Here is a 25,590-nt window from a genome sequence, read left to right on the forward strand (position 1 = left end):
ACTCCCCTGAAATTTATATAATGCAAGACCAGACTAAGGGTTCCCATGAAGAATCTGAAGCTATTTTAAAAAATAGAAATGGAAGGAAAACTTCCAAACTCATTCTATGAGGCCATCATTTTTTAAAATAAATGCAAGAGAGCTCTCCAAGTTGATGTAAAATGATGCTAAGTAACAACATGAAAACATAAAAAATCATAAAACTCACTGGTGAAGGTAAATATATAGTCAAATTCAGAATACTCCATCAATTAGGAATGATGTCACCAAAATGGTGACTTAGGTCATCCTGACTTTATTTCCTCTCCCACGAAGAACAACTAACAATTACTCATGAACAAGACACCACTGAGAGAATCCTGGAACACAGGGGTGAGGATGAAGCAAGTCTGAGATCAAGAGAGACTGAATTAGAAGGGTAAGAGAAATGGCTATACAGTGACCACAGTGCCCCTCCCACAAGCCAGCAGCACAGAATCATGTGGAGAGGTCTCCCCTGAGCCTCAAGTTCCTCTGGTGGGAAAAGGGGGCATCAGGGGGGACAACCAGTGTCCCCAGCATTGTGAAACCAACAACTAGGTGGTTGAAGTCTGTAGAATTAACAGCAGTCCCCACATTACCCTTTTTAAAATCTTTTTTTAAGGTTTTATTTATTTATTCATCCCACTTTTTTCTGGCCTGGAAGTTTTGTACAGAGAAATCCAGTGATAAGCCTATAATGGTTCCCTACTATATGAAGTGTCATTTTTCTCTTGATGATCTCAAAATTCTCTTTGTCTTTGATTTTTAAGATTTTGGTTTTCGTCTGCCTCAGAGTAATCTTAGTTAGGTGGATCTTGCTTAGGGTTTTGAGATTCCTTTACTGCAATGTCATACCTTCTAAAACTTGGGAAGGTTTTTGGTTATTATTTCCTCATTTTCTTTATGGTGTTTTTATTTATATATTTATTTTGAAATAATAAATTCTTTTAAAAAGTTAATTTAGTTAACATATACTGTGTTATTAGTTTCAGGGGTAGTATTTAGTGATTCGTCAGTTGCATATAACACCCAGTGCTCATTACAAAAAGTGCCATCCTTAATGATCATCACCAACTTACCCATTCCCCCCATATACCTACCCACCAGCAACCCTCAGTTTTTTTTCCTAGGATTCAGCATCTCTTATGGTTTGCCTCAATCTATTTTCATCTTGTTTATTTATCCTCCCCTTCCCCTATGTCCATCTGTTTTGTTTCTTAAATTCCACATATGAGTGAAATAATATGATATTTGTCTATCTCTGACTGACTTATTTTGCTTAGCATAATACCCTCTAGTTCCATCCACATCATTGCAAATGGAAAGATTTTATTCTTTTTAATGGCTGAGTAATAGTCCATTGTATATATATCACCTCTTCTGTATCCATTCATCTGTTGATGGGCATCTAGGCTCTTTCCATATTTTGGCTATTGTAGACATTGCTGCTATAAACATGGGGGTGCAAGTGTGCTTCAAATCACTATGTTTGTGTCCTTTGGATAAATATATAGTAGTGCAATACCTAGTGCTGGGTCAAAGGGAAAGGGTAGCTCTATTTTTAACTTTTTGAGGAAACTCTGTTTTCAGAGTGTCTATGCCAGTTTGCATTCCAACCAACAGTATAAGAGGTTTCCCCTTTCTCCCCATCCTCAACATTTGTTCTTTCCTGAGTTGTTCATGTTAGCCATCCAGATTGTTTTGAGATGCTATCTCATTGTGGTTTTGATTTGTATTTTTCTGATGCCAGGTGTTGTTGAGCATTTTTTTCATGTCTCTGTTAGCCACTTGTATGTTTCCTTTGGAGAAATGTCTGTTCATATCTTTTGCCCATTTCTGGACTGGATCATTTGTTTTTTGGGTGTTGAGTTTGATAAGTTCTTTATAGATCTTGGATACTAGCCCTTTATCTGATAAGACCCGTGCAAATATCTTCTTGCTTTCCATAGGTTGCCTTTTAGTTTTCTTGAAAGTTTCCTTTGTTATGCAAAAACTTTTTATCTTGATGAATTCTCAGTAGTTCATTTTTGGTTTTGTTTCTCTTGCCATTAGTGAATTTACTAGCAAGAAGTTGCTGTGACTGAGGTCAAAGAAGTTGCTGCCTATGTTCCTATCTAGGATTCTGATGGATTCCTTTCTCACATTTAGGTCTTTCATCCATTTGAGTTTATTTTTGTGTGTGGTATAAGAAAATGGTCTAGTTTCATTCTTCTACCTATGGCAGTCCAATTTTCCCAGCAACATTTGTGGAAGAGGCTGTGTTTATTCCATTGGATATTCTTTCCTGCTTTGTTGAAGATTAGTTGACCATGGGGTTGAGGGTCCATTTCTGGGTTCTCTTTGTGTTTCATTGATCTATGCATCTGTTTTTTTTAAAATATTTATTTATTTATTTATTTATTTATTTATTTATTTATTTATTTATTCATGAGATACATAGAGAGAGGCAGAGACATAGGCAGAGGGAGAAGCAGGCTCCCTTCAGGGATCTCAATTTGGGACTCAATCCTGGAACTCTGGGATCACACCCTGAGCTGAAGGCAGACACTCAACTACTGAGCCACCCAAGCATCCCTATACATCTGTTTTTGTGTCAGCACTTTCTTGATGATTACAGCTTTGTAATACAGCTTGAACTCCAGAACTGTGATAGCTCTAGCTTTTGTTTTCTTTATCAAAATTCCTTTGGCTATTCAGGGTCTTTTCCGGTTCCATACAAATTTTAGAATTATTTGTTTCAGTTCTGTGAAAAATGTTGATGGTATTTTGATAGGGATTGCATTGAATGTATTGATTGCTCTGGATAGCATAGACATTTTAACAATATTTGTTCTTCCAATCCATGAGCATGGAATATTTTTCCATTTCTTTCTGTCCTCCTCAATATCTTTTGTAAGTGTTCGGTAGTTTTCAGAATACAGATCCTTTACCTCTTTGGATAGGTCTATTCCTGTTATCTTATGGTTGTTACTACAATTGTAAATGGGAGCGATTCCTTGATTTCTCTTTCTGTTGCCTCATTGTTATTATATAGAAATACTACTGACTTCTGTGTGTTGATTTTATATCCTGTGACTGCAGAATTCCTGTATCAGTTCTAGCAATTTTGAGTGGATTCTCTTGGGTTTTCTACATAGAGTACCATATCATCTGCAAAGAGTGAAAGCTTAACTTCTTTGCTAATGTGAATGCCTTTTATTGCTTTTTGTTGTCTCACTTCTGAGGCTAGGATTTCCAGTACTATGTTGAACAACAGTGGTGAGAGGGGACATCCCTGTCCTTTTCCTGACCTTTTGGAAAAGCTCTCATTTTTTCTCAATGGTGAGGATGACATCAGCTGTGGGTCTTTCATATGTCTTTTATGATAGTGAGGTATGTTCCCTCTATCTCTACCCAGCAGAGTTTTTATCCCAAAAGGATGCTATGTTTTGTCAAATGCTTTCTCTGCACCTATTAAGAGGATCATGTTTCTTATCCCTTCTTTTATTAATGTGGTATTATCATATTGATTAGTTTGTGGACATTGAAACACCCCTGCAACCCAGGGGTTGCAACGAATCCCACTTGGTTGTGGTGAATAATCATCTTAATGTAGTGTTGGATCCCATTAGTTAGTATCTTGGTGAGAATTTTTGTATCCATGTTCATCAGGGATATAGGTCTGTAATTTTCCTTTTTGGTGGGTCTTTGTCTGGTTCAGAGATCAAGGTATTGCTGGCATCATGGAATAAATTTGGAAGTTTTCCTTCCATTTCTATATGGGAATAGCTTCAGAAAAATAAATATTAATTCTTCTTTAAATGTTTGGTAGAATTCCCCTGGGAAGCCATCTGGCCCTGGAGTCTTGTTTGTTGGGAGGTTTTTGATTACTGCTTCAATTTGTTGCTAGTTATGTGTCTGTTCATGTTTTTAATTTCTTCCTGTTTCAGTTTGGGTAGTTTATATGTTTCTAGGAATTTTTCCATTTCTTCCAAATTGCCTAATTTGTTGGCATATAATTGCTCATAATATTCTCTTATAATTGTATTTCTTTGGTGTTTGTGATCTCTCCTCTTTCATTCATGATTTTATTAATTTGGGTCCTTTCTCTTTTCTTTTTGTAATTCTGGCTAGGAGTTTATCGATCTTATTAATTTTTTCATGGGACAAGCTCCTTGTTTTGTTTATTTGCTCTACTTTTCTTTTGGTTTCTATTTCACTGATTTCTGCTCTAATATTTATTATTTTTCTTTCCCCGCTGTGTTTAGGTTAGTTTGTGTATTGGAGAGTTTTCTTGTTTCTTGAGGAAGGACTGTGTTGCTATATACTTCTCTCTTAGGACTGCCTTTGCTGAATCCCAAAGGTTTTAAACTGTTATGTTTTTATTTTCATTTGCTTCTGTGAATATTTTTAATTCTTCTTTAATTTTTAGTTGTCTGATTCATTCTTTAGTAGGATGTTCTTTAACTTCTCCTATTTTTGTGTTCTTTCCAAATTCCTTCTTGTGATTGAGTTCAAGTTTTAAAACATTGTGGTCTGAGAATATGCAGGGAATAATCCCTGTCTTTTGGTACCAGTTGAGGCCTGATTTGTGACCCAGTATGTGATCTATTCTGGAAAATATTCCATGTGCACTCCTAAATAATGTGTGTATTCTGTTGCTTTAGGGTGAAATGTTCTGAATTATATCTGTTAAGTCCATCTGGTCCAGTGTTTCATTCAAAGTCCTTGTTTCCTTGTTGATCTTCTACATAGATGATCTGTCCATTGCTATGAGGGGGTGTTAAATTCCCCTACTATTATTGCATTATTATCATTGATTTTCTTTAACTTGTCATTAATTGCTTTAAGTATTTCACTGCTCCTAAGTTAGGGGCATTAATATTTATAATTGTTGGATCATTTTGTTGGATAGACTCCTTTATTATGATATGGTGTCTTCATCTCTTATTACAGTCTCTGATTTATAATCTAGTTTATCTGATATAAGGATGACTACTCCAGCTTTTTTGACATCCATTGGCATGTAAATGGTTCTCCACCTTCTCAATCTGGAGGTGTCTTTCAGTCTAAAATGAGTCTCTTATAAGCAGCACATCGATGGGTGGGGTTTTTTAAATCTGTTCTAATACTCTGTGTCTTTTGATTGGAGCATTTAGTCCATTTCCTTTCAGAGTAATTATTGAAAGATATGAATTTAATGTTGTACTACCTGTAAAGTTGCTGTTCCTGTAGATTGTCTCTATTCCTTTCTGGTCTTTGTTACTTTTGGGCTCTCTGTCTACTCAAAGGATCCTCTTTAATATTTCTTGCAGGATTGGTTTTAGTGTTCACAAATTTCTTTAGTTTTGGTTTGTCCTGGAAACTCTTTATCTGTCCTTCTATTCTGAATGTCAGCCTTGCTGAATAAGGTATTCTTGGCTGCTTGTTTTTCCCATTTAGCACATTGAATATGTCATGCCAGTCTTTTCTGTCCTGCCAGGTCTCTGTGGACAAGTCTGCTGCCAGCCTTATGTGTCTTCCATCGTAGGTTAAGGATCTCTTTTCCTGAGCTTCTTTCAGGATTTTATCTTTATCTTTGAAAATTTCAAGCTTCAGTATAATATGGTGAAGTGTTGACCTATTTTTTGGTTATCTTGAGGGGGGTTCTCTGTGCGTCCTGGACTTCAATGACTGTTTCCTTCTCCAGATTAGGGAAGTTTTCAGCTATAATTTGTTCAAATAAACCTCTGACCCTCTCTCCCCCTCCTATATCTTCTGGAATCCCTATTATCTGGATATAATTTTGCTTTAAGGAATCACTGATTTCTTTAAGTCTCCATTCATGATTCAGTAGTTTTCTTTCTCTGTTCTTTTCAGCTTCCTTATTTCCCATCATTTTGCCTTCTCTATCACTTCCTCACTCTTCTTCCTTGTTCATCCTCATTTTTATAGCCTCCATTTCAGACTGCATCTTGGTAATAGCATTTTTAATTTTGGCCTGACTAGATTTTAGTTCTTTTATTTCTAAAGTAAAGGATTCGCTTGTGTTCTCTATGCTTTCTTCAAGCCCAGTTAGTATCTTTATACTCATTGTTTTAAATTCTAGTTCAGACATCTTATATCTGTACTGATTAAATCCCTGACAGTGAGTACTACCTCCTGTTCTTTCTTTCGAGTTTCTCCATCTCATCATTTTGTCCAGAAAAGAGAAGGAAGAAAGAGAAAAAAAAGACGATCAATAACAACAATGACAACAGAACAGCAACCAACAAAGCAAAAAAAACAAAAAAAACAAAAAAAACAAAAAAACCCCAAAAAAACAAAACAAGAAATAAAACAATTTACAAAACAAAATTAAAAAGTAGATCCTATGAAGGTTTTGGTCTGCTTGGTACAAGAAACTAGATCCTAAAATATGGAAAAAAGAAAAACATATATATACAAAAATAAAATAAAATACAATGAAAGGAAAAATTAAGAATATATAAATATAAATTTTAAAAGAATAAGTAGTTGAAAAATAAGTATATAACTGAAAAAAATAATACTTAAAATCCAAAGAATAATAATTATAATAATAAAAAACAGTGAAAGCTATATACTGTTTTCCCCAAGTGCTGAAGCTTTGCTGCCCCCTGTGATCAGTAAACTTGGTATGAGCTGGTTGTTCATACTGGTCTTGTGGGGGTGGGGCCTTTTGCTTGATTCTCACGTGCATTTGCTCTGTTGGAACTGTGCCTCCAGTGCACAGGGAGGTCAGGCTCAATGTAAGCAGCTCCAGATTCTGCTATTGCACTGTTTTGCTCCCTGAAGGCTTTCAGCACTGATTGGCTGGATGAATATGACAGCACCCCATTTTCTAGCCTTGGAGCTGAAAGTTTGCCCCGCTCTTCAGTGAGCCCTCACAGAAAAACAGCCAATCACTCTTTTCTCTCCTGTTTCTGTCAAAACTCTGTGTTCACAGCATTTTTATCCAGTTTTTTTTTTTTTATCTCAGGCACATAATGAATTTCAAAACTCAAAATTTTACAGACTCCTGCAGAGAGGACCCACACTGTTCCTCCAGGAAGAGGGAAGAAATATTGCCATGCTTCTACCTTTTGCTGGACTCCTGCCAGGAAAGTGGTCACAGGACTGTGCAGCAATTTACAGTTTATGGCAACATGGAGCAGAAAGCTGGCACCTAGCTTTGCTGTTCTCAGCTGGCTTCCCCACTCTTGTGCCTGGGAACTCTGTCACATAAATCACCCCTATTCTTCTTGTAACCCCAGGGAGCCTGAGACTATGCTTTCACTCCTGGGATTATACCTCACTTTTCCACTTGAGCACCATTAAGCCAAGGAAGTACTCTACTCTAGTAGACTTCTAAAAGTTTCAATTTTGTGCTCTGCTACTTATCATACTTTGCAGTAGCTTCCTTCAGAGGACTCTTCTCTCCACCGTATCCTCAGATGTATCCCCCCGATTAATGTCTCCATAACTCCTAACTTCCAAAAAGTGATCACTTTTCTACTTGTAGAATTATAGCATTTGTTTCTTCAGATCTCAGATTGATTTCTCAGGTGTTCAGAATGATTTGATAACTCTCTAGCTATTTGAAGGACCAGACCAACTTAGGTTCACTGACTCCTCTACCAACCTAACTCCTCCCCTCACATTAGCTTTTATATCAATATCTGTGATTCTTTAAACTTTCCACCCTCCCCTTCTCCTGAGATACCCATGATATGAATCTTCATTCGCTTTATGGTGTCTCATATTTCATGTAGGCTTTCTTTACTTTTCTCTATTATTTTTTCTTTTTGTTTTTCTAATTAGCTAATTTCAAATGGTCTATCTTAAACTTCACGGAGTCTTCTGTATGATCAAGGCTGTTATTGAAGCTCTGTCGAAATTTTCAGTTCTGTCATTATATTCTTCAGCTTTGGGATTTCTATTTGGTTTTCTTATAATTTCTATTAATTTATTAAATTTCTCAGTTTATTAATTTAGTTGTCTGCATTCTCTTACATTTCACTGAATTAATATAAGATGAATATCTTGAATAATTTGTCAGACAAATCATAGGTCTCTATATTTTCAGGATTAGTTATTTAATTTTATTATTTTCCTCTAGTGGTGTCCCACTTTCCTGATTCTTTGTGATCTATGTAGCTTTGCATTGGTATTTTGCATTTCAAGGATCAAAAACCTTTTTCAGTCTCTAACACTGGTCCACAGGTAAAGACTTCATAATAGTTCCCTTTTCTGATAGGATTATCTCCAAACTCACAGTTGTTCTCTGTTGGAGCCAATTATGAAATTATCTCTGGGTCTACAGTGCATTTCACCATTGTTTAAGCTTGTTACCAGGGGCTCGGGAAAACATGGATCTTGACCCTGGGTAGATAAGATTGTCTTCAGTACATTGTTCAGTAGGGTGGTGCTGGGGCAAGGGTCTGCTTCAGAAAATAGGCTAATTACCAGATGTGCCCACATTTGTGGCTCCTGCCAGGTGCCTGGGACCTATCTGGTTTTTGGATGGATAGCTGAATGAGGAAGACTGGCCCTCAACTATGGTTGAGAAGTTCTGGAACCAAGCCCTGTGGCTATTTCAGGTTTCACAACCAATATTGTGAGTCTGCAAACCTAGCTTTGGAGAACATGGATTTGCTTATCTCACAATTCCCTGGGTAGGCAGAACTTCTCCCTGACTATAAGTTGAGGTGCTGGAGCCTAGGAGAGGTCTGTTTCAGGTACTCCTGAAGGGCATACATGTGTGTAGCCCATGTCCCTGTGCTAGCAGAACTGCTCTCAGGCTGAAGCCAAGAGGAGTTGTTACTGAGCTCAGGACCTTTTTAGGGATCTTGAGGAGCACAGACAAAAATGTTTCCCACTGGGTCCCTGAGATATTACTGCTCATAAACTGTGGCTAGTAGGGACTAGAACTGAGTAAAGGACCCTTTCAGGATCTTTGGGGAGCAAAAATGAGTTTATCTCTTGCTGGGTCTCTGGTCTAGCAAGTCTGCTGGTAGAGTATGCCTGGAGCCTTTTTAGGATCTGGCTTGCAGACAGGATTGTCTCCAACTAAGTCTCTGGACTCATAGGATTGCTGGTAGTTTATGTCTGCAAGGGAGCTAGAGCGAAATTTCTGTACCTTTCAGTATCTCCAGGGGCACAGACAGGAGTGTCTCCTGCCTGGTCTCATGGCTGGCATGTCTGCTAATATACTGTAGTATTGAGGGGCTAGAGCCAAGTATAGGGCCATTTCAAGATCTCTGGGGTTGCAGATAGGAATATTTCCCACTGGATCACTGTGCTACCAGTACTGTTTGCACACTGAAGCTAGAGGGAGCTGGAGCCATTAAAAGGCCCTTTCAGAATCTATATTTGGATTGAGTTTGGTGATCTTACCTCCAGGGGCTATCAGACTGCAGCCAAGAGGGGCCGGAGCTGGCCACATCAGGATCCACACCAGGACCAACATCCGTATACCTATTACCCAAATCACAGATGGGCATGACTCTTCCTGGTCTTTTAGTATATGGTACTGTTGCCCAGACCAAACGTATACAGGCTTTGGTTAACTTCTCAGGGGTATGAAGCTATTTATGCGTCTATAGCCAGAACTATGTTTGATGGGTCTACCATCTGGGTGTGGGCCTGCCTTCTGCTTTCTCAATATGACTCTTGTAGGTCCTGGACTGAACTGGGTTTCATAATTTTCTATCTGGATCACAAAGCTCCTATAAAGACACATTTTTCCATGGATGGATATAAAATAACTATTGATGAGGGGGGATATGAATGGAGAATATTTAATTCAGCCATCTTGTCATCTTGTTGATATCATTCCATCAAGGCTGTATTTTAATAACCCAAGCAGTCCTTACCACCCCACCAGCTACCCACCAGCTACCAAGGCATTCTCAGACTCCTCGATTCTCTCCTAATCTATATCATCTCAACATGTTACTTTATTTTTCTTCTAACTTACATTAATCAGTTCTTATCATTATACTAATTTCTTCTATATAACATATTTGGCCATATGTTATTTGCTCCTTAGAACTATTCCATTCACATTTGATGGCTGCATAGGCTCTGTGCTTAGCTCTACAGACATTTCCATTTCCTTATTAGGCACCATTTGCTGATCTTGGTACAGTAAAATCAACTCACACTAAGAAGTTAAATGTTTTGAATTGTGATTATTGATGGCAATTTCCTTAATACTTGCTCTGGTTCTCATCCCAACATTTAGTGTAAAAGCATGCATTGTACTTGGGTTCCCACCACCTACTGCATTATCTGAATACATTATGCCCTGCCATGCACAGAGCCTTCTTGGAAATAAGTTACATTTAAAACTCACTATGTCCTATAGGCATACCTGGGACATGTTGTGAGTTTGGTTCTAGACAGCTGTGATAAAGCAAATACTACAATAAAGTGAGTCAAAAGAATGTTTTGGTTTTCCATTTACATATGAAAGTATTTTACAGTATACTATAGTCATTTAAGTGTGCAATAGCATTATATCTTTAAAAACAATGTATATATCTCAGTTTAAAATACTTTAGTGCTGAAAAATGGTAATCATCATCTGAGCTTTCAGCAGGTCATAATCTTTTTTACTAGAGAATTTTGCCCCGATGTTGAAGACTGCTGATTGATCAGTTTCTTAAGGTTGGGGTGGCTGTGGCAATTTCTTATAATAAGACAAAAATGAAGTTTGTTGCATCAATTGACTCTTCCTTTCATGAACAATTTTTCTGTAGTATGTGATATCCTTGATAGCATGTTACCCACAGTAGAACTTCTTTCAATATTGAAGTCAATTCTCTCAAACCCTGCCATGGCTATGACAACTAAGTTTATCTAATATTTTGTCCTTTCAACAATCTTCACAGCATCATACCCAGGAGTGGATTGCAACTTTCATTTTGGCTATACCAGATTTTAAAAATGTTATTATAATCCCAGTATAATTAACATTCAGTATTATTTTAGTTTTAGGTGTACAATATAGTAATTTGACAACTCCATGCATCATCACCCACTGCTTACCATGGCAAGTGTACTCCTTAATCTTCATCACCTATTTCACTCATTCCCCAACCCACCTCCACTTTGGTAATCATCAGTTTGTTCTTTGTAGTAAAGAGTCTGTTATCTTGCTTTGTCTTTCTCTCTCTCTCTCTCTCTTTTTTCCCCTTTGCTTCTTTGATTTGTTTACTAAATTCCACATATGAGTAAAATCATGTTACTTGTCTTTCTGTGACATGTTTTACTAAACATTATACTCTCTAGCTCTATCATTGTTCCTGAAACAAGATTTCATTCTTTTTATGGTTGAGTAATATTCCATTGTGTGTGTATATAGCTTCTTTATCCATTCATCTATTGATGGACACTTGAGATATTTCCATAATTTGGCTGTTGTAAATAATGCTGCTATAAGTAAAATATAGTCACCTGTATTTTGGTAAATACCCAGTGGTGTGATTACTAAATCATAGGGTACTTCTATTTTTATTTATATTTTTTTATAAATTTATTTTTTATTGGTGTTCAATTTGCCAACATATAGAATAACACCCAGTGCTCATCCCATCAAGTGCCCCACTCATTGCCCGTCACCCAGTCACCCCCACCCCCCGCCCACCTCCCCTTCCACCATCCCTAGTTCGTTTCCCAGAGTTAGGAGTCTCTCATGTTCTGTCTCCCTCTCTGACATTTCCCATTCATTTTTCTCCTTTCCCCTTTATTCCCTTTCACTACTTTTTATATTCCCCAAATGAATGAGACCATATAATATTTGTCCTTCTCCGATTGACTTATTTCACTCAGCACAATACCCTCCAGTTCCATCCACGTTGAAGCAAATGGTGGGTATTTGTCGTTTCTAATGGCTGAGTAATATTCCATTGTATACATAAACCACATCTTCTTTATCCATTCATCTTTCAATGGACACTGAGGCTCCTTCCACAGTTTAGCTATTGTGGACATTGCTGCTAGAAACATTGGGGTGCAGGTGTCCCGGCGTTTCATTGCATCTGTATCTTTGGGGTAAATCCCCAGCACTGCAATTGCTGGGTCATAGGGCAGATCTATTTTTAACTCTTTGAGGAACCTCCACACAGTTTTCCAGAGTGGCTGCACCAGTTCACATTTTTGAATAACCACCATACTATTTTCCACTGTAATTATACCAGTTTTCATTCCCACAGAAGTGCAAAAGGGTTCCATTTTCTCCACATCCTTGCCAACACCTATTGTTTCTTTTGGTTTTGATTTTAGCCATCCTGACAGGTGTGAGGTGAAATCTCATTGTTAGTTTTGATTTGCATTTCCCTGATTATGAGTAATGTTGAGCATTTTTTTCATGTGTCTGTTGGCCACCTGTATGTCTTTGGGAAAATGTCTGTTCACGTCTTCTGCTCCTTTTTTAAACTGGATTATTTGTTTTTCAGGTGTTGAGTTGTATCAGATCTTTATATATTTTGGATACTAACACTTTATCACATATGTCATTTGCAAACATTTTTTTCCCATAGGTTGCCTTTTAGTTTTGTCGATTGTTTCCTCCACTGTGCAAAAAGGTTTCTGTTCTGATGTAGTTCCAATAGTTTTCATTTTTGCTTTTATTTTTCTTGCTTCAGGAAACATACACAGAAAAATGTTGCTATGGCTGATGTCAGAGACATCATCTGGGAGTTCTATGGCTTCAAATCTCACATTTAGTTCTTTAATCCATTTTGAGTTTATTTTTGTAGGTAGTTTAATAAAGTGGTCAAGTTTCATTATTTTGCATGTAGCTGACCAGTTTTCCCAGAACCATTGCTTAAAGAGAATGTCCTTTCCCATTGCATATTCTTTCTTCCTTTGTTGAAGATTAATTGACCATATAAATTTGAGTTTATATCTGGGTTTCTATTCTGTTCCATTGATCTCTGTGTCTATTTTTGTGCCACTACCATATTGTTTGATTACTACAACTTTGTAGTATAACTATAAACCTGGAATTGTCATACCTCCAGCTTTGCTTTGCTTTTCAAAATTACTTTGGCTTTTCAGAGTCTTTTGTGGATCCTACAAATTTTAGGATTGTTTGTTCAAGTTCTGTGAAAGATGCTGGTGGTATTTCCATATGGATTGTATTAAATGTGTAGATTGCTTTGGGTAGTATAGATATTTTAACATTATTTTTTCTTCCAATCCATGAGCATGAAAACATTTTTTGTGTTATCTTCAATTTATTCCATCAATGTTTTATTTTCAGAGTACAGTCTTTCACCTCTTTGGTTAAGTTTATTTCTAGGACTCTTATTATTTTTGGTGCAAATGTAAATGAGATTTTTTAAATTTCTTTTTCTGCTCCTTCATTATTAGTGCATAAAAATGCAACAGATTTCGTATCTTGAGACCGTACTAAATTCATTTATCAGTTCTAATAGTGTTTTGGTGGAGTCTTTCAGACTATTCTATACATAGTATAATGTAATCTACAAAAAAGTGAATGTTTTACTTTTTTCCTTGCTGATTTGGATACCATTTATTTCTTTTTGTTTTCTGATTGCTGTAGCTAGGACTTCCTGTACTATGTTGAAATATGATGAAAATGGACATCCATTTCTTATTGCTGACCCTGGTGGGAAAGCTCTGGGATTTTCCTTATTGGGTATGTTGTTTTCTGTGGATTTTTCATATAAGCCTTGATTATGTTGAGGAATGTTCACTCTAAATCCACTTTGTTGAGGGTTTTTATCATGAATCAATGCCAAATGCTTTTTCTGCCTCTACTGAAATGATCATATGGTATTTATCCTTTCTATTATCGATGTATCACATTGATTGTTTTGTGAATATTGAAATACATCTTGCCTCTTAGGACTAAATCTCATTTGATCATGGTGAATAATTTTTAATGTATTATTAGATTTGGTTTGCTGGTAAACTTTGTTAAGGATTCTTGTGTCTATGTTCATTAGAGATATTGTCCTATAGTTATCTTTTTTTGTGGTGTCTTTATCTGGTATCTTTTTTGTGGTGTCTTTATTTTGGTATCAGGGTGATATTGGCCTCCTATAATGAATTGAGAAATTTTCCTTCTTCCACTTTTTGGAATATTTAGAGAATAATAGGTATTAACTCTTTCTGAAATATTTGATAAAATTTGTGAAGCCATTTGCTCTTGGATTTTTGTTTGTTGGGGGAATATATATATATATATATATATATATATATATATATATATATTGATTCAATCTCCTTGCTGTAATTGGCCTGTTCAAGTTTTCTATTTCTTCCTGCTTCAGTTTTGGTAGGTTAAATATTTATAAGAATTTATACATTTTTCCTAGGTTGTCTAATTTGGTGTCATATAAGTTTTCATAATATTCTCTTTCAATTGTTTGTATTTCTGTGGTGTTGGTTGTTATTACTATTGTTTCATTGGGATTTTGTTTGAGTCCTTTCTTTTTCTGATTACTCTGGCTAGAGGTTTATAAATTTTGTTGATCTTTCAAGGAACCAGGTCTTGGTTTGATTGATTTGTTCTTTTGTTCTTTTAGTTTCTATATCATTTTTTCAGCTCTAATCTTTATTATTTCTTTACTTCTCCTGGCGTGGGTTTTGTTTATTGTTCTTTTTCTAGTTCCTATAATTGTAAGGTAGTTTCTTGAGATTTTTCTTGCTTCTTGAGAGTTTTCTTGCTTCCTGTATTGCTATAAATTTTCCTCTTAGAACTGCTTTTGCTGCATCCCAAAGGATTTTTTTTAAAGATTTTTTTAAAATTTATTTATTCATGAGAGACACCTAAAGGATTTGAACAGATGTGTTTTCATTTTCATTTTTCTACATGTAATTTTTTATTTCTTCTTTGATTTCTTGGTTGATGCCTTCATTTTTTAGTAGCATGGTATTCAACCTGCTTGTATTTGTGGTATTTCCAGATTTTTTTTCTTATGATTGATTTCTTGTTTCATAGTGTTGTGATCAGAAAAGATGCATGGTATGACTTTGATCTTCTATTTGTTGAGGCTTATTTTGTGGCCTGATATGTGACCTATTCTGGAGAATATTCTGCATGTACTTGAAAGAAATGTGTATTCTGCTGTTTTAGGATGGAATATTCTGAATATATCTGCTAAATCCATCTTATTCAATGTATCAACCAAAACCACTGTTTCCTAATTGATTTTCTGCTTCAATGATCTTTTCATCAGTGTAAGTGTGGTGTTAAAGTCCCATAGTATTATTGTATTATTATCAGTTAGTCTCTTTATGTTTATTATTAACTGTTTTATGTATCTGAGTGCTTCCATGTTGGCTGCATAAATACTTACAATTGTTATATCTTCCTGTTGGATTGTCCCCTGCATTATTATATAGTGTACTTCTTTGTCTCTTTTTACAGAGTTTGTTTTCAAGGTCTTTTGCCCAGCGTAAGTATTGCTACTTTTGCTTTCTTTCAACATCTATTTGCATGAAAATTCTTTTTCCATCCCTTCACTTTCAATCTACAGGTGACTTTAGGTCTGAAATGAGTCTCTTGTAGGCAGCACATAAATAACTCTTTTTAATACACTCTGTCACCATTTCTCTGTTTATTGGAATATTTAGTCTATTTTCATTCAACGTAATTAATGATAGATATGTATTTATTGACATTTTGTTACTTAGTTGTTGGTTGTTTTTGTAGTTTTTCTGTGATCCTTTTTTTTCTCTCTTTCATAGTTGCTGGTTCTCTTTAGTGATAGACTTGAATTCCTAATTCTTTATTCTTTACATATTTATTAGTTTTTTTATTTGTAGTTACCATTCACTTTACATATAATATCTTTTGCAGGTAGCAGTCTATATTAAGCTGATGATTGCTTAAATTTTTTTGATTGCTTAAATTTGAACCTATTCTTAACATCTCTCCCCCTCCACATTTCTGATATTTGATATCATATATTATATTCTTTTATTTCATGCTTCTCTTGACTGATTTTTGCATGTATACTTAATTTATTTGCTGTTGTATTTTCTATTTCTCTTGTGGTTTTTGTTTTCCACTCAGAGTCACCCTTAACATTTCTCACAAGACTGGTTTAGTGGTCAAAAATTCTTTTAACTTTTGTTCATCTAGAAAACTCTTTATAGGAGTAGATTGCATCTTACTCAACCATAAGAACCTCCACTCCTCATCTGTCGACCTTTTAACATGAGATGCAGCCATTCAGTGATGTCCTCAGGTTCCACTTCTAATTTTACTTAGTTGTCTTCCTATTTCTATCAAATCTGCAAATATTTCCTCCACTGCAGTCTTGAAGCTGTCAAAGTCATCCAGGAGCAATGGAATCAATTTCTCCCTAACTCCTGTTAATGTCACTATTTTGACTTTTTTCTCATGAATCACTAATATTTTTAATGCTATCTCAAATGGTGAAACCTTTTCAGAAGGTTTTCAATTTACTTTGCCAACTAACATTGCTTAGACTACTATGTGCATTGTCAATGTGCAGTAAGGAGTCTTATTTTTTTTTTGAGCAGTAATCCTCAATGGTGGGCTTAAAATATTCAGCATACAATATGATAAACAAATGTTCTGTTACCCAGGCTTTTTGTTGTTCTACTTATAGAGCATAAGGAGAGTAGATTTACCACAATTCTTAAGGATTTTAGGATTTTTGAAATGGTAAAAAAGCATTGGTTTCAACTTCTGCATAGCCCCTAACAAGACAGTCAGTGTATCTTTTGAAGCTTTGAAGCCGGGCATTGACTTCTCTCTAGCTATGAAAGTCCTAGATGGCATATTCTTCCAGTAGTAGGCTGTTTCATCTACATTGAAAATCTATTGTTACCTACCTTCATTAATTAACTTAGCTAGATCTTCTGGTTAACTTCCTGCCACTTCTACATCAGCACTGGCTACCTCACTTTCACTTTTATGTTATGGAGAATGCTTCTTTCCTTAAATCTCATGAACTAACATCTATTAGCTTCATATTTCTTTCCTGAGATTCCTCACCTCTCTCAGCATTCATAGAATTGAAGAACTTGAATTTAAGAAATCCAGGCTTTGCTCTGGGTTGGAGTTTGGCTTACCAGAATTTGTGACTGGTTTGATCTTCTATCCAGACTAGTAAAACTTTCTGCGTATCAGCAATAAGGTTGTTTTGCTTTATCATTTTTTTGTGTTCAGTGGCGTAGCACTTTTAATTTCCTTCAAGAACCTTTCCTTTACATTCACAACTTGGTCGTTTGGTGTAAGAGGCCTCTCTTTCAAACTATCCCAGCTTTTGGCATGCCTTCCTCACTAAGTTTTTTATTTCTAGCTTTTAAAGTAGGAGACATGTAACTTTTCTTTTCACTTGAACACTTAGAGGCCATTGTAGGGTTATTAATTGGCCTTACATCAATATGTTGTGTCTCAGGGAATAGTGAGGCTGGAGGAGAGGGAGAAAGATGGGAGAATGGCTGGTTGGTGGAGCAGTTGGAACATATACATTTATCAGTTAAGTTTGCTGTCCTGTATGGGTGTGGTTCATGACCCCTGAAACAACTACAATAATACCAGGTCACCATAACTAATATAATAACAATGAAAAATGTGAAATATTGAAAGAATAGCCAGAATGCAACACAGAGATATGAAGTAACCAACTGCTGTTGGAAAAATGGTGCCAATAGATTTGCTGGATGAAGGATTACCACAAACTTTTAATTTATATAAAAATGGAATATTTAAAAATGCAACAAAGAAAAGCACAATATAATGAGGTATGCCTTATATTTAGGCAATATTATCCTTTAGTTCATGTATCTTTCAGACAATCTGAAGTAGATGCACAATGGGAATAAAGGTGACATACCCAGAAAATGGCTTCTCAGTCAACATGGAGAAAATACAAGGATTATTCTCTGTGCTCACTGTTCTTTAAATGTTTTCATTAGACTTTGATACAAAGTAATGAGAAAATTCATTAAGTCCTAAGAAAATGTTAAACTGTAATATGTTGAGATATGGTTTACTGGTAACTGATTAGAATAAAGAATCAAAATTTATTTATTTGTTTATTTTTAAAAGATTTTATTTATTTAATTGAGAGAGCAAAAGAGAGAGCACAAGCAGGGGGAGGGTCAGAGGAAGAGAGACAAGCAGACTCCCTGCTGAGCAGGGAGCCTGATGCAAGATGCAATGTGGGGCTTGATCCCAGAACCCTGATATCATGACCTGAGCTGAAGGTAGACGATTAACTGAGCCCCCAGGTGCCCCAGAATCAGAATTTAAAGTGACCTTTATTGAATATAAATTAAACACTCAAATGACATGTCACCATGAGCTTCTAAAGGGAGTGTAGGGAGGCAGTTTTCAAATCATTTTATTTTTGTTAAGTAAAAGTTTATTGGAAAACAATTACCTTTTCATACCTAGAGTCTACTTTTGAATTCCACAGCAAATATAGGATATGGAATATATTATGAGTAACAATGTATATGCATGTACATTGTTATACATTATGTATTGTAAAATGATTTTCAAATATTGTTTCTGTTTTCCATTATTCCTTTTCATCAACTCAGTAATTTTGTGAAGTAGAACAGTTTGTTATTTCTATTTGACAAATTGGGAAACTGAGATGCAGTAGCTAAATCATTTGCCCAAAATTACAGTTAGTAAAAACCATGTGTTTTTATACATCATCTATTGATAGACAGACACTTGGGCTGCTTCCATAATTTGGCTATTGTAAATAATGCAATAAACATAGAGAATTGTTGAATCACCGCATCGTACACATGAAATTACTCCTACAACACTGTATATTAACTATTCTGGAATTTAAAAATTAAAAATATAGAGATAGGTAATGGAAGTGATAGGACTAGAGAATGAGTCTCCTGATCCTTTACATTTATGTTAGCCTTCATTCACTCAATAAATAAATATGTTTGACACCTTCCACATGTGAGGCATTCTGGATGCTAGGGATATGGTGAGCCAAAAACTCATGGTTCCTGCCCTTATTGAGTTTATACCTTCCAGAAATATAGATTTTCAGATAGCTAACAAAAGACTTGTAAAAGGTTGCAATATTGGGTAAAATATTTAAAAATACATAGTTTGCTATAAAATGTAGAATAAGAGGGGTGCCTGGTTTGCTCAGTCAGTTAAGTTTCCTACTCTTGATTTTGGCTCAGGTCAGGATCTCAGGGTTGTGAGATCAAGCCCAGTGTTGGGCTCTGCGCTAGGGATGGAACCTGCTTAAGATTCTCTCCCTCTTCCTCTCCCATTCCCCCTTAAAAATGTAAAATATGAGTGGTTAAATGAAACATGATGTTTTTATGAGTTAGATGTATAATACACCAGACAGATTCATGTAAGGAAGAATTTGATTGAAAAATGTGTGCACAAAAATGTATGTAGGGACTGGTTCTGGTTTGCCCCTCTCTCTTTTTAAAAATATTTTTGTTTTTAACACTGTTTAATCATAAAACTTTTAGGTTACTTTTTGTGATATGTGATTATTAGTGTCATAATTATTAATGACAGTAGTCATGAAAATAATAAATTACATCTCTAAATTTACTTACAATTTGAAGAGTTACTTCACATTGTTAATCCATTTTATTCTCAAGTGTAACAGCATTTTTAACATTCATTCTTAGATTACAACCTAGAGTTTTCATGAAGAATCCCATTTTATAAATAAGATAATTATTGAATGGATCAATTATATGGCTAGTAAATTGTAAGGATCTCTGACTATGAGTCAGAGAGCCTGGAAAAGAGTATCTGAGTGCTTGGGAACTCTTTTATATTGCTTATACTTCTGTTAATGAAAGCAAGAAATGTATTGCTTTTGGAAAATACAACTGTTGTGGATGTGTTCTTTTTTAATCAGGAGCTTGTGTCAGATAATCACTAAGCTATGTAGGAATTTTTTATCAGAATATGCCATTTCCTAGCATCATGTATATTAAGACATTATGTTCTTTGGGAAAAAAATTTCCTATATAATTCCATTTGCATCACAGTAGGAGACTTTCAAAATTATATATTTTTCTACAGGGTCATAGGAACAAAATATTTCTCCATGTTTTGACTTTAATCTTTGTGCATTCATGGCTGATTTTAAGCAAATGGCAAAGTAGGTGGATGCTTCCATTCAATGGATAGCAGAAGAACTAAGCAGAAAGTACAAACAAACATTTTGTTTTTTGTATAATTTATGTAAGGCCAAATAAGAAGATCTGTAGATATTATTTATGATGCAGAATATAAACAAATATATATTGGAGCCTTACTTTAGCAATAAGCAATGTCCATAGTATGGAATTTAAAATGGTTCCTCTACCTTTCTACAAGACTATGGTATCTAAATGAAAACAAAGATTTGATATAATATTTAGCTTATTTTCAATCACACAAATTCTCAGTGCCCTTTTGCATAAACCCTCGAGAAAATTCCTATATTGTAGCTATCACTTATACACACATAATATACAGATGGTGAATATTCTTTAAATTGATCTGTTCCATTATTAAATTCTGACTGTGCATGCTACAATAAACATATTAAGATGTTATTCCTTCACCATATACATTAGGTAGAATAATGTTAGAACATGCAGCACACATAATCGACTAGAAATATCAAGAATATTTGGAGGAAGCTGGTGGTACACAGAAAATAGACTCCACTGATGGCTTTGATGGAATAAAATGTGTTTCTGAAATGTAAAAGATGTACACATGACATTTCTTTCTATTATTGTTACTATCATCAGTTCTTCTCTTAATTAATTAATTAATTAATTAATGACAAAGAGAGCACAGGCAGGGGGAGAAGTAGAGGGAGGAGGAAGAAACAGACTCCCCACTGAGCAGGGAGCCTGAATTGGGGCTCAATCCCAGGACTTTGAGATCATGACCTGAGCCAAAGGCAGACACTTAATTGACTGAGTCACCAAGATGCCCCACTGTTGTTAGTTTTTGAAAGCTCTGTAAAACCAATGAAGATTATATACTAACAAAAATAATTAATTGTCAAATGGAGAAAAGTGAATTTATTTAATTTCATCAATCATAATAGAATCTGAGAAGTCTGTAATTCAAATTTTAATGAAAACATGAGGTGTTCATTTTGGCTGTCAGCATGCTTATCTGTCAGCAGATCACAAAGAGGTTTATAGAAACAAATATCTCTTTTGGTGCACTATGACCTTCATGGTTTCAGAAGAAATTCAAGGGGTGCCTGGCTGCCTCTATCAGTGGAGAATGTGACTTTTGATATTGGTGTTATAAGTTCCAGCCCTATGTAGAGATTACTTAATTTTTTTTTAAAAGAAATTCAAAGGCAGCCCAGGTGGCTCAGCGGTTTAGCGCCGCCTTCGGCCCAGGGTGTGATCCTGGAGACCCCAGATGGAGTCCCACGTCAGGCTCCCTGCATGGAGCCTGCCTTTCCCTCTGCCTGTGCTCTGCCTCTCTCTCTCTCTTTCTCTCTCTCTTTGTGTCTCTCATGAATAAATAAATAAAATTTAAAAAAAAAGATTCAATATTGAGGGCAAGCTAACACTTGGGAAACACTTTTGTTGGACACCTTTGTGACTTATTGATATGTGTAATAATGAAAATTTCCCATTATTATGCTAATATATATGGCTTTTAAAAATTTCAACAGTACTCCCTTTTTTTTTTTTTTTTACAATTTAAATGACATTATTTGCTGTTAGATATTCATGCTAAAATATTCACTGTTATGGCCTTCCTGGGCTTTCATTTCTCATTTCTAAATATTCTCAGAGTATAATTCCTTGACCTAATTGTTTTTGGGTTTACTGAAAAATAATGTTTGCCTACTGCAAAATGATTTTAAAACAAAAAATAAAGAGAAGACATTATCTGATTTTCACTCTTTAAAGACGTTCTAGTGAAGTATCAAGCAAAACAAGGATAATATTTGTCAATTGTTTAATCTTAATGGAATCTTCAAAATCAATTCAAACATACTTAGAATGTCAGATGGTCTAAACTGTTTAATTTCTTTGAAGTTTCTTTAGGATTATGAAGAGATTGTCCAGTATATACAGTCTGGTTGTTAAGAATTACTTAAAAATTGTGACTTTTTTTGGTATATACTAATTATATATAAATAATAATAGCTCTTATTTATATATTTGATATCTTTAAGAATCCTATGCATGGATAAAACAGGTATTAATTTCTACATTTTAGAGAGAAAGAAACAAATAGAGGCTCTGAGATATTAAGAGATTTGCATAATTTCATATCTCACCCCAGACCTAAATGTCTTTCCATTTCACCGCACTGACAAAAGCATAGCCCACACCAAAAATTCCCATATTTCCCTATCTCTCTAGGGGAAAATACATTTAATAATGTATCAGAAAGAGCAGTAACAGGAGGCTTCTGTTTCCAGGATAATATTGGCTAATAATTAGCTATATGACCTTGAGAAACCATTTATGTGAGTTGGCAACTGAAAAACATTCTGAAGACTACAAGGTCAGGGAATATATTACCAATTAATTCTTTAAAATTACTGGAAGACATACTTTAGGTGGCCAGAGAATGAATAAAAATAAATAACTACAGATATGTTGTAGTATAAAAGATCCAGCAATAAAAATATAAGGCATAGTTTGTCAAAATAATCTTCGTTAATATGATTATACACTTAACACAAAGTTTTGAAAAATTCTGGAAAGATAAAGTATATATCTTAATAATATTAATTTATTTTAATATTAATGATAATTTGTATCTAAAATCTCAGATAGTATCCATAAAATCTGGAAAATGCTGGGAAGCAGAAGATAGAAGTAAAAATATGACCAATGTTTATATTTTAAATGCTGGCACTGATAATTTCATTATGACATCTGTAAATAAGAAAAGTAGAATCCTTCATTTTCATTACTTTCTTTTTCATATTCTAAAACCCTTTAAAAGAAGGAAAAATGCCCAAATATATATCTTACTTCTCCAATTAGCAAATGTAAAGCAAGCTTATTTGAGGGAGGCAGATGCTATTGAAACAAAGCCATTCATCAGAAATCTGAAAGGGCCTATTTTTAGGTTGGTTTGTGATTTTTAAAGTGAAACACTAAGAGTGAACATTTAAACATATCACATAATATATTTTACTACAGGAAGAAGTAATTATTGAAGAGATGTGTACTTGGTTCTCTGATTTAGTTGAAGTCCTATCAATATGATCTTTTCACATATCTTATTGGACCTAGGCTAAAAATAATCATAAACTCATTTCTTACTTAATTAAATAAAATTCCCTGCACCTCAGAATTTCAAAAACTAAAGGAGGCAGGTCCTTTTTTTAGGAAATTTCTTTACTACTTAGTAAATCACAGATTATTCCCTGACATTAAAGCAGGAAGCTAGAGTAGCTTCTTCCAATAAAAGGTTGCATGAAGCCATTACTGCAACCCTGTCATTATTTCTGATAGCCATTTGATGAGGCCTTGGACAAAAGCATGATGAATGGGAGTGTGTGGATGCATGTTCATGCGAAGAAAATACATATATACAAGGCAAGTGTCTAATCACTTGATACATCTAAATATCAGTGCCAAATTAATATTCTTAGGGTTCCTGTATATTTAAATTATCAGCTCTCAGACTATACGTAGTTTCCAGGGCTCTGAGATAAGTGAAATTAAGGATCTTCTTTCCTGTCTCTTAGATCTATACCCAGTCCTATGCAGAATACAAAGGAATATGGAGTTTTCTCTCAGTAGATGGTATTGTAATAATAAAATGAGATAGATATACTAATAAGGCAGTACCAGAATTAACATGTGCTAATTTTAGGCAAGTAGTTGTCACATTATAAAATTACATACCTCAGTATTCACATGGCTGAACCTTATTCCTTTCGTGTCCTTTCTGTAACTACTACCATGAATGGCATAAGATTACCAGAAGCAGTATGTAAAGAATGAAAAGTGTTTGATGGTAATTTTGCATTCCTCTTATGTTACTTTGGTTAAATGGTGTTGCTGTTAAGCCTACTCCATATTTATAGTATGTTAGATAAGTGCTGCCTCATTTCTTCCCCCAAACTCCCACTTTAATTTCAGAATGACAAAAAGATGCCTACCAGACTCAGAAAACAAACTGAACATCTTGAGCATGCTATTGATCGTGTTCTTGTCATGATATCGGAAAGAAGAAGGGCCCGTTCTCTACATGGCACTAATGAAAAACCACCTCATAACATTCTTACAGCTGCTCTTGAACTGATTAATATGGTCAAGATGATACTAAACATTCTGGAAAGGTAATTCCTAATATCTGATCTGTAAAATCTTAAGATAGTTGCATTTTTCCCTCTTCAGAAAACTTATAAATGGATTGGATTTTATTTCCACAGTATCTTTCAGATATAATTATAGATTTTAATTGATGCTCTGAATATCTCCCTAGGGTGAAAAATATATTTACATAATGACTTTTAAATAAGCCAATATTTGATCATCTGACTTTTTATGGAAACAAATCACTTTATAGAATTAGTATTTGTTTTACAAGGGAGTCACTTTGGGCTTCCTTTATAGATCAAACTCTGCTGCTGCATTAGAGACACTTGTTTTTTTACACAGTCTTTTAGGAATGCACAAAAGTTACACCAAAGTTCTAAAATACCACATCTGGACTATTTACAGCAACAAAATAGTGATTTTTTTCTTTACATATTAATTATATTAGGGATTTTTCATAAACAAGAGTCAGTAATGCCTTTAAAACTCTGTTACTAAGAGAAGTCTTTAGAAATCAAAGGCTAATGATTTCTAATCTTCTTTTGATAATAACCTTTAGGTAACATTAATATTTCAGTTTCTTAAAAAATTAAGTTTCCTAATTGCTATTTTAATCAAAGATTATAGTCATCTCTATATATTTTTTAAGATTTTATTTATTTATTCATGAGAGAGAGAGAGAGAGAGAGAAAGAGAGAGAGGCAGAGACACAGGCAGAGGGAGAAGCAGGCTCCATGCAGGGAGGATGACGTGGGACTCGATCCCGGAACTTCAGGATCATGCCCCGGGCTGAAGGCAGGCGCTAAACCGCTGAGCCACCCAGGCTGCCCCTCAACTTTATATTTTACACACAAATGAAACATCATGGATATTTATTCCTACGCCTTTTGCATCTGTTATCAGAAAGTATTATATCCCAAAGATAGAGAGGTTAAATAGTAAGAGGGAGGCATGGTTTTATAATCAACGAGAGGAGTATAAGAGGGAGAAGTCATAATACTTTTTCCTTTTGTTATCTGTTCTCTTAGTTTTTAACACCTGTTTTCATTTCAATTGATACTTGATTGACAAGCCCATTTTGTTCATATGAAGACGGGATGAAATATCTGACCTGCTTTTTCAAAGAAATTTCAAATTGAATGTTAGATAAAACATAGGAAATTCATCTGTTCCTCTACTTCCTCTCTTCTGAGCCCCTTACACTTATTTATCTGGCAACAAGCTGAAACAAAATAATTGAGATCTTTGGAATTAAGGAAAATAGGGAAAGGAATAATAGGTATACAACAAAGCCACAGAACTGAGTTGGCAACAAAAGAACCCCAAATG

The 25,590-nt window shown here is 35.0% G+C and overlaps 1 protein-coding gene across 4 annotated transcripts in view; it reads left to right on the forward strand.

The window, feature by feature from the left end:
* Nucleotides 1-25,590, forward strand: part of LOC100685327 — a 290,042-nt gene that overhangs the window by 119,568 nt on the left and 144,884 nt on the right. For all 4 annotated transcript variants that reach the window (XR_005386378.1, XM_038587795.1, XM_038587794.1 and 1 more), the window contains exon 6: nucleotides 24,082-24,281. Coding sequence is in view for 3 of the 4 variants with exons in the window: in XM_038587795.1 (XP_038443723.1) it covers nucleotides 24,082-24,281 (200 nt within the window). In the remaining variant the exon portion in view is untranslated. The remainder of the gene's footprint in view (nucleotides 1-24,081; nucleotides 24,282-25,590) is intronic.

Source organism: Canis lupus, chromosome X (genome assembly GCF_011100685.1).
Source record: "Canis lupus familiaris isolate Mischka breed German Shepherd chromosome X, alternate assembly UU_Cfam_GSD_1.0, whole genome shotgun sequence".
Lineage (NCBI taxonomy): Eukaryota > Metazoa > Chordata > Mammalia > Carnivora > Canidae > Canis > Canis lupus.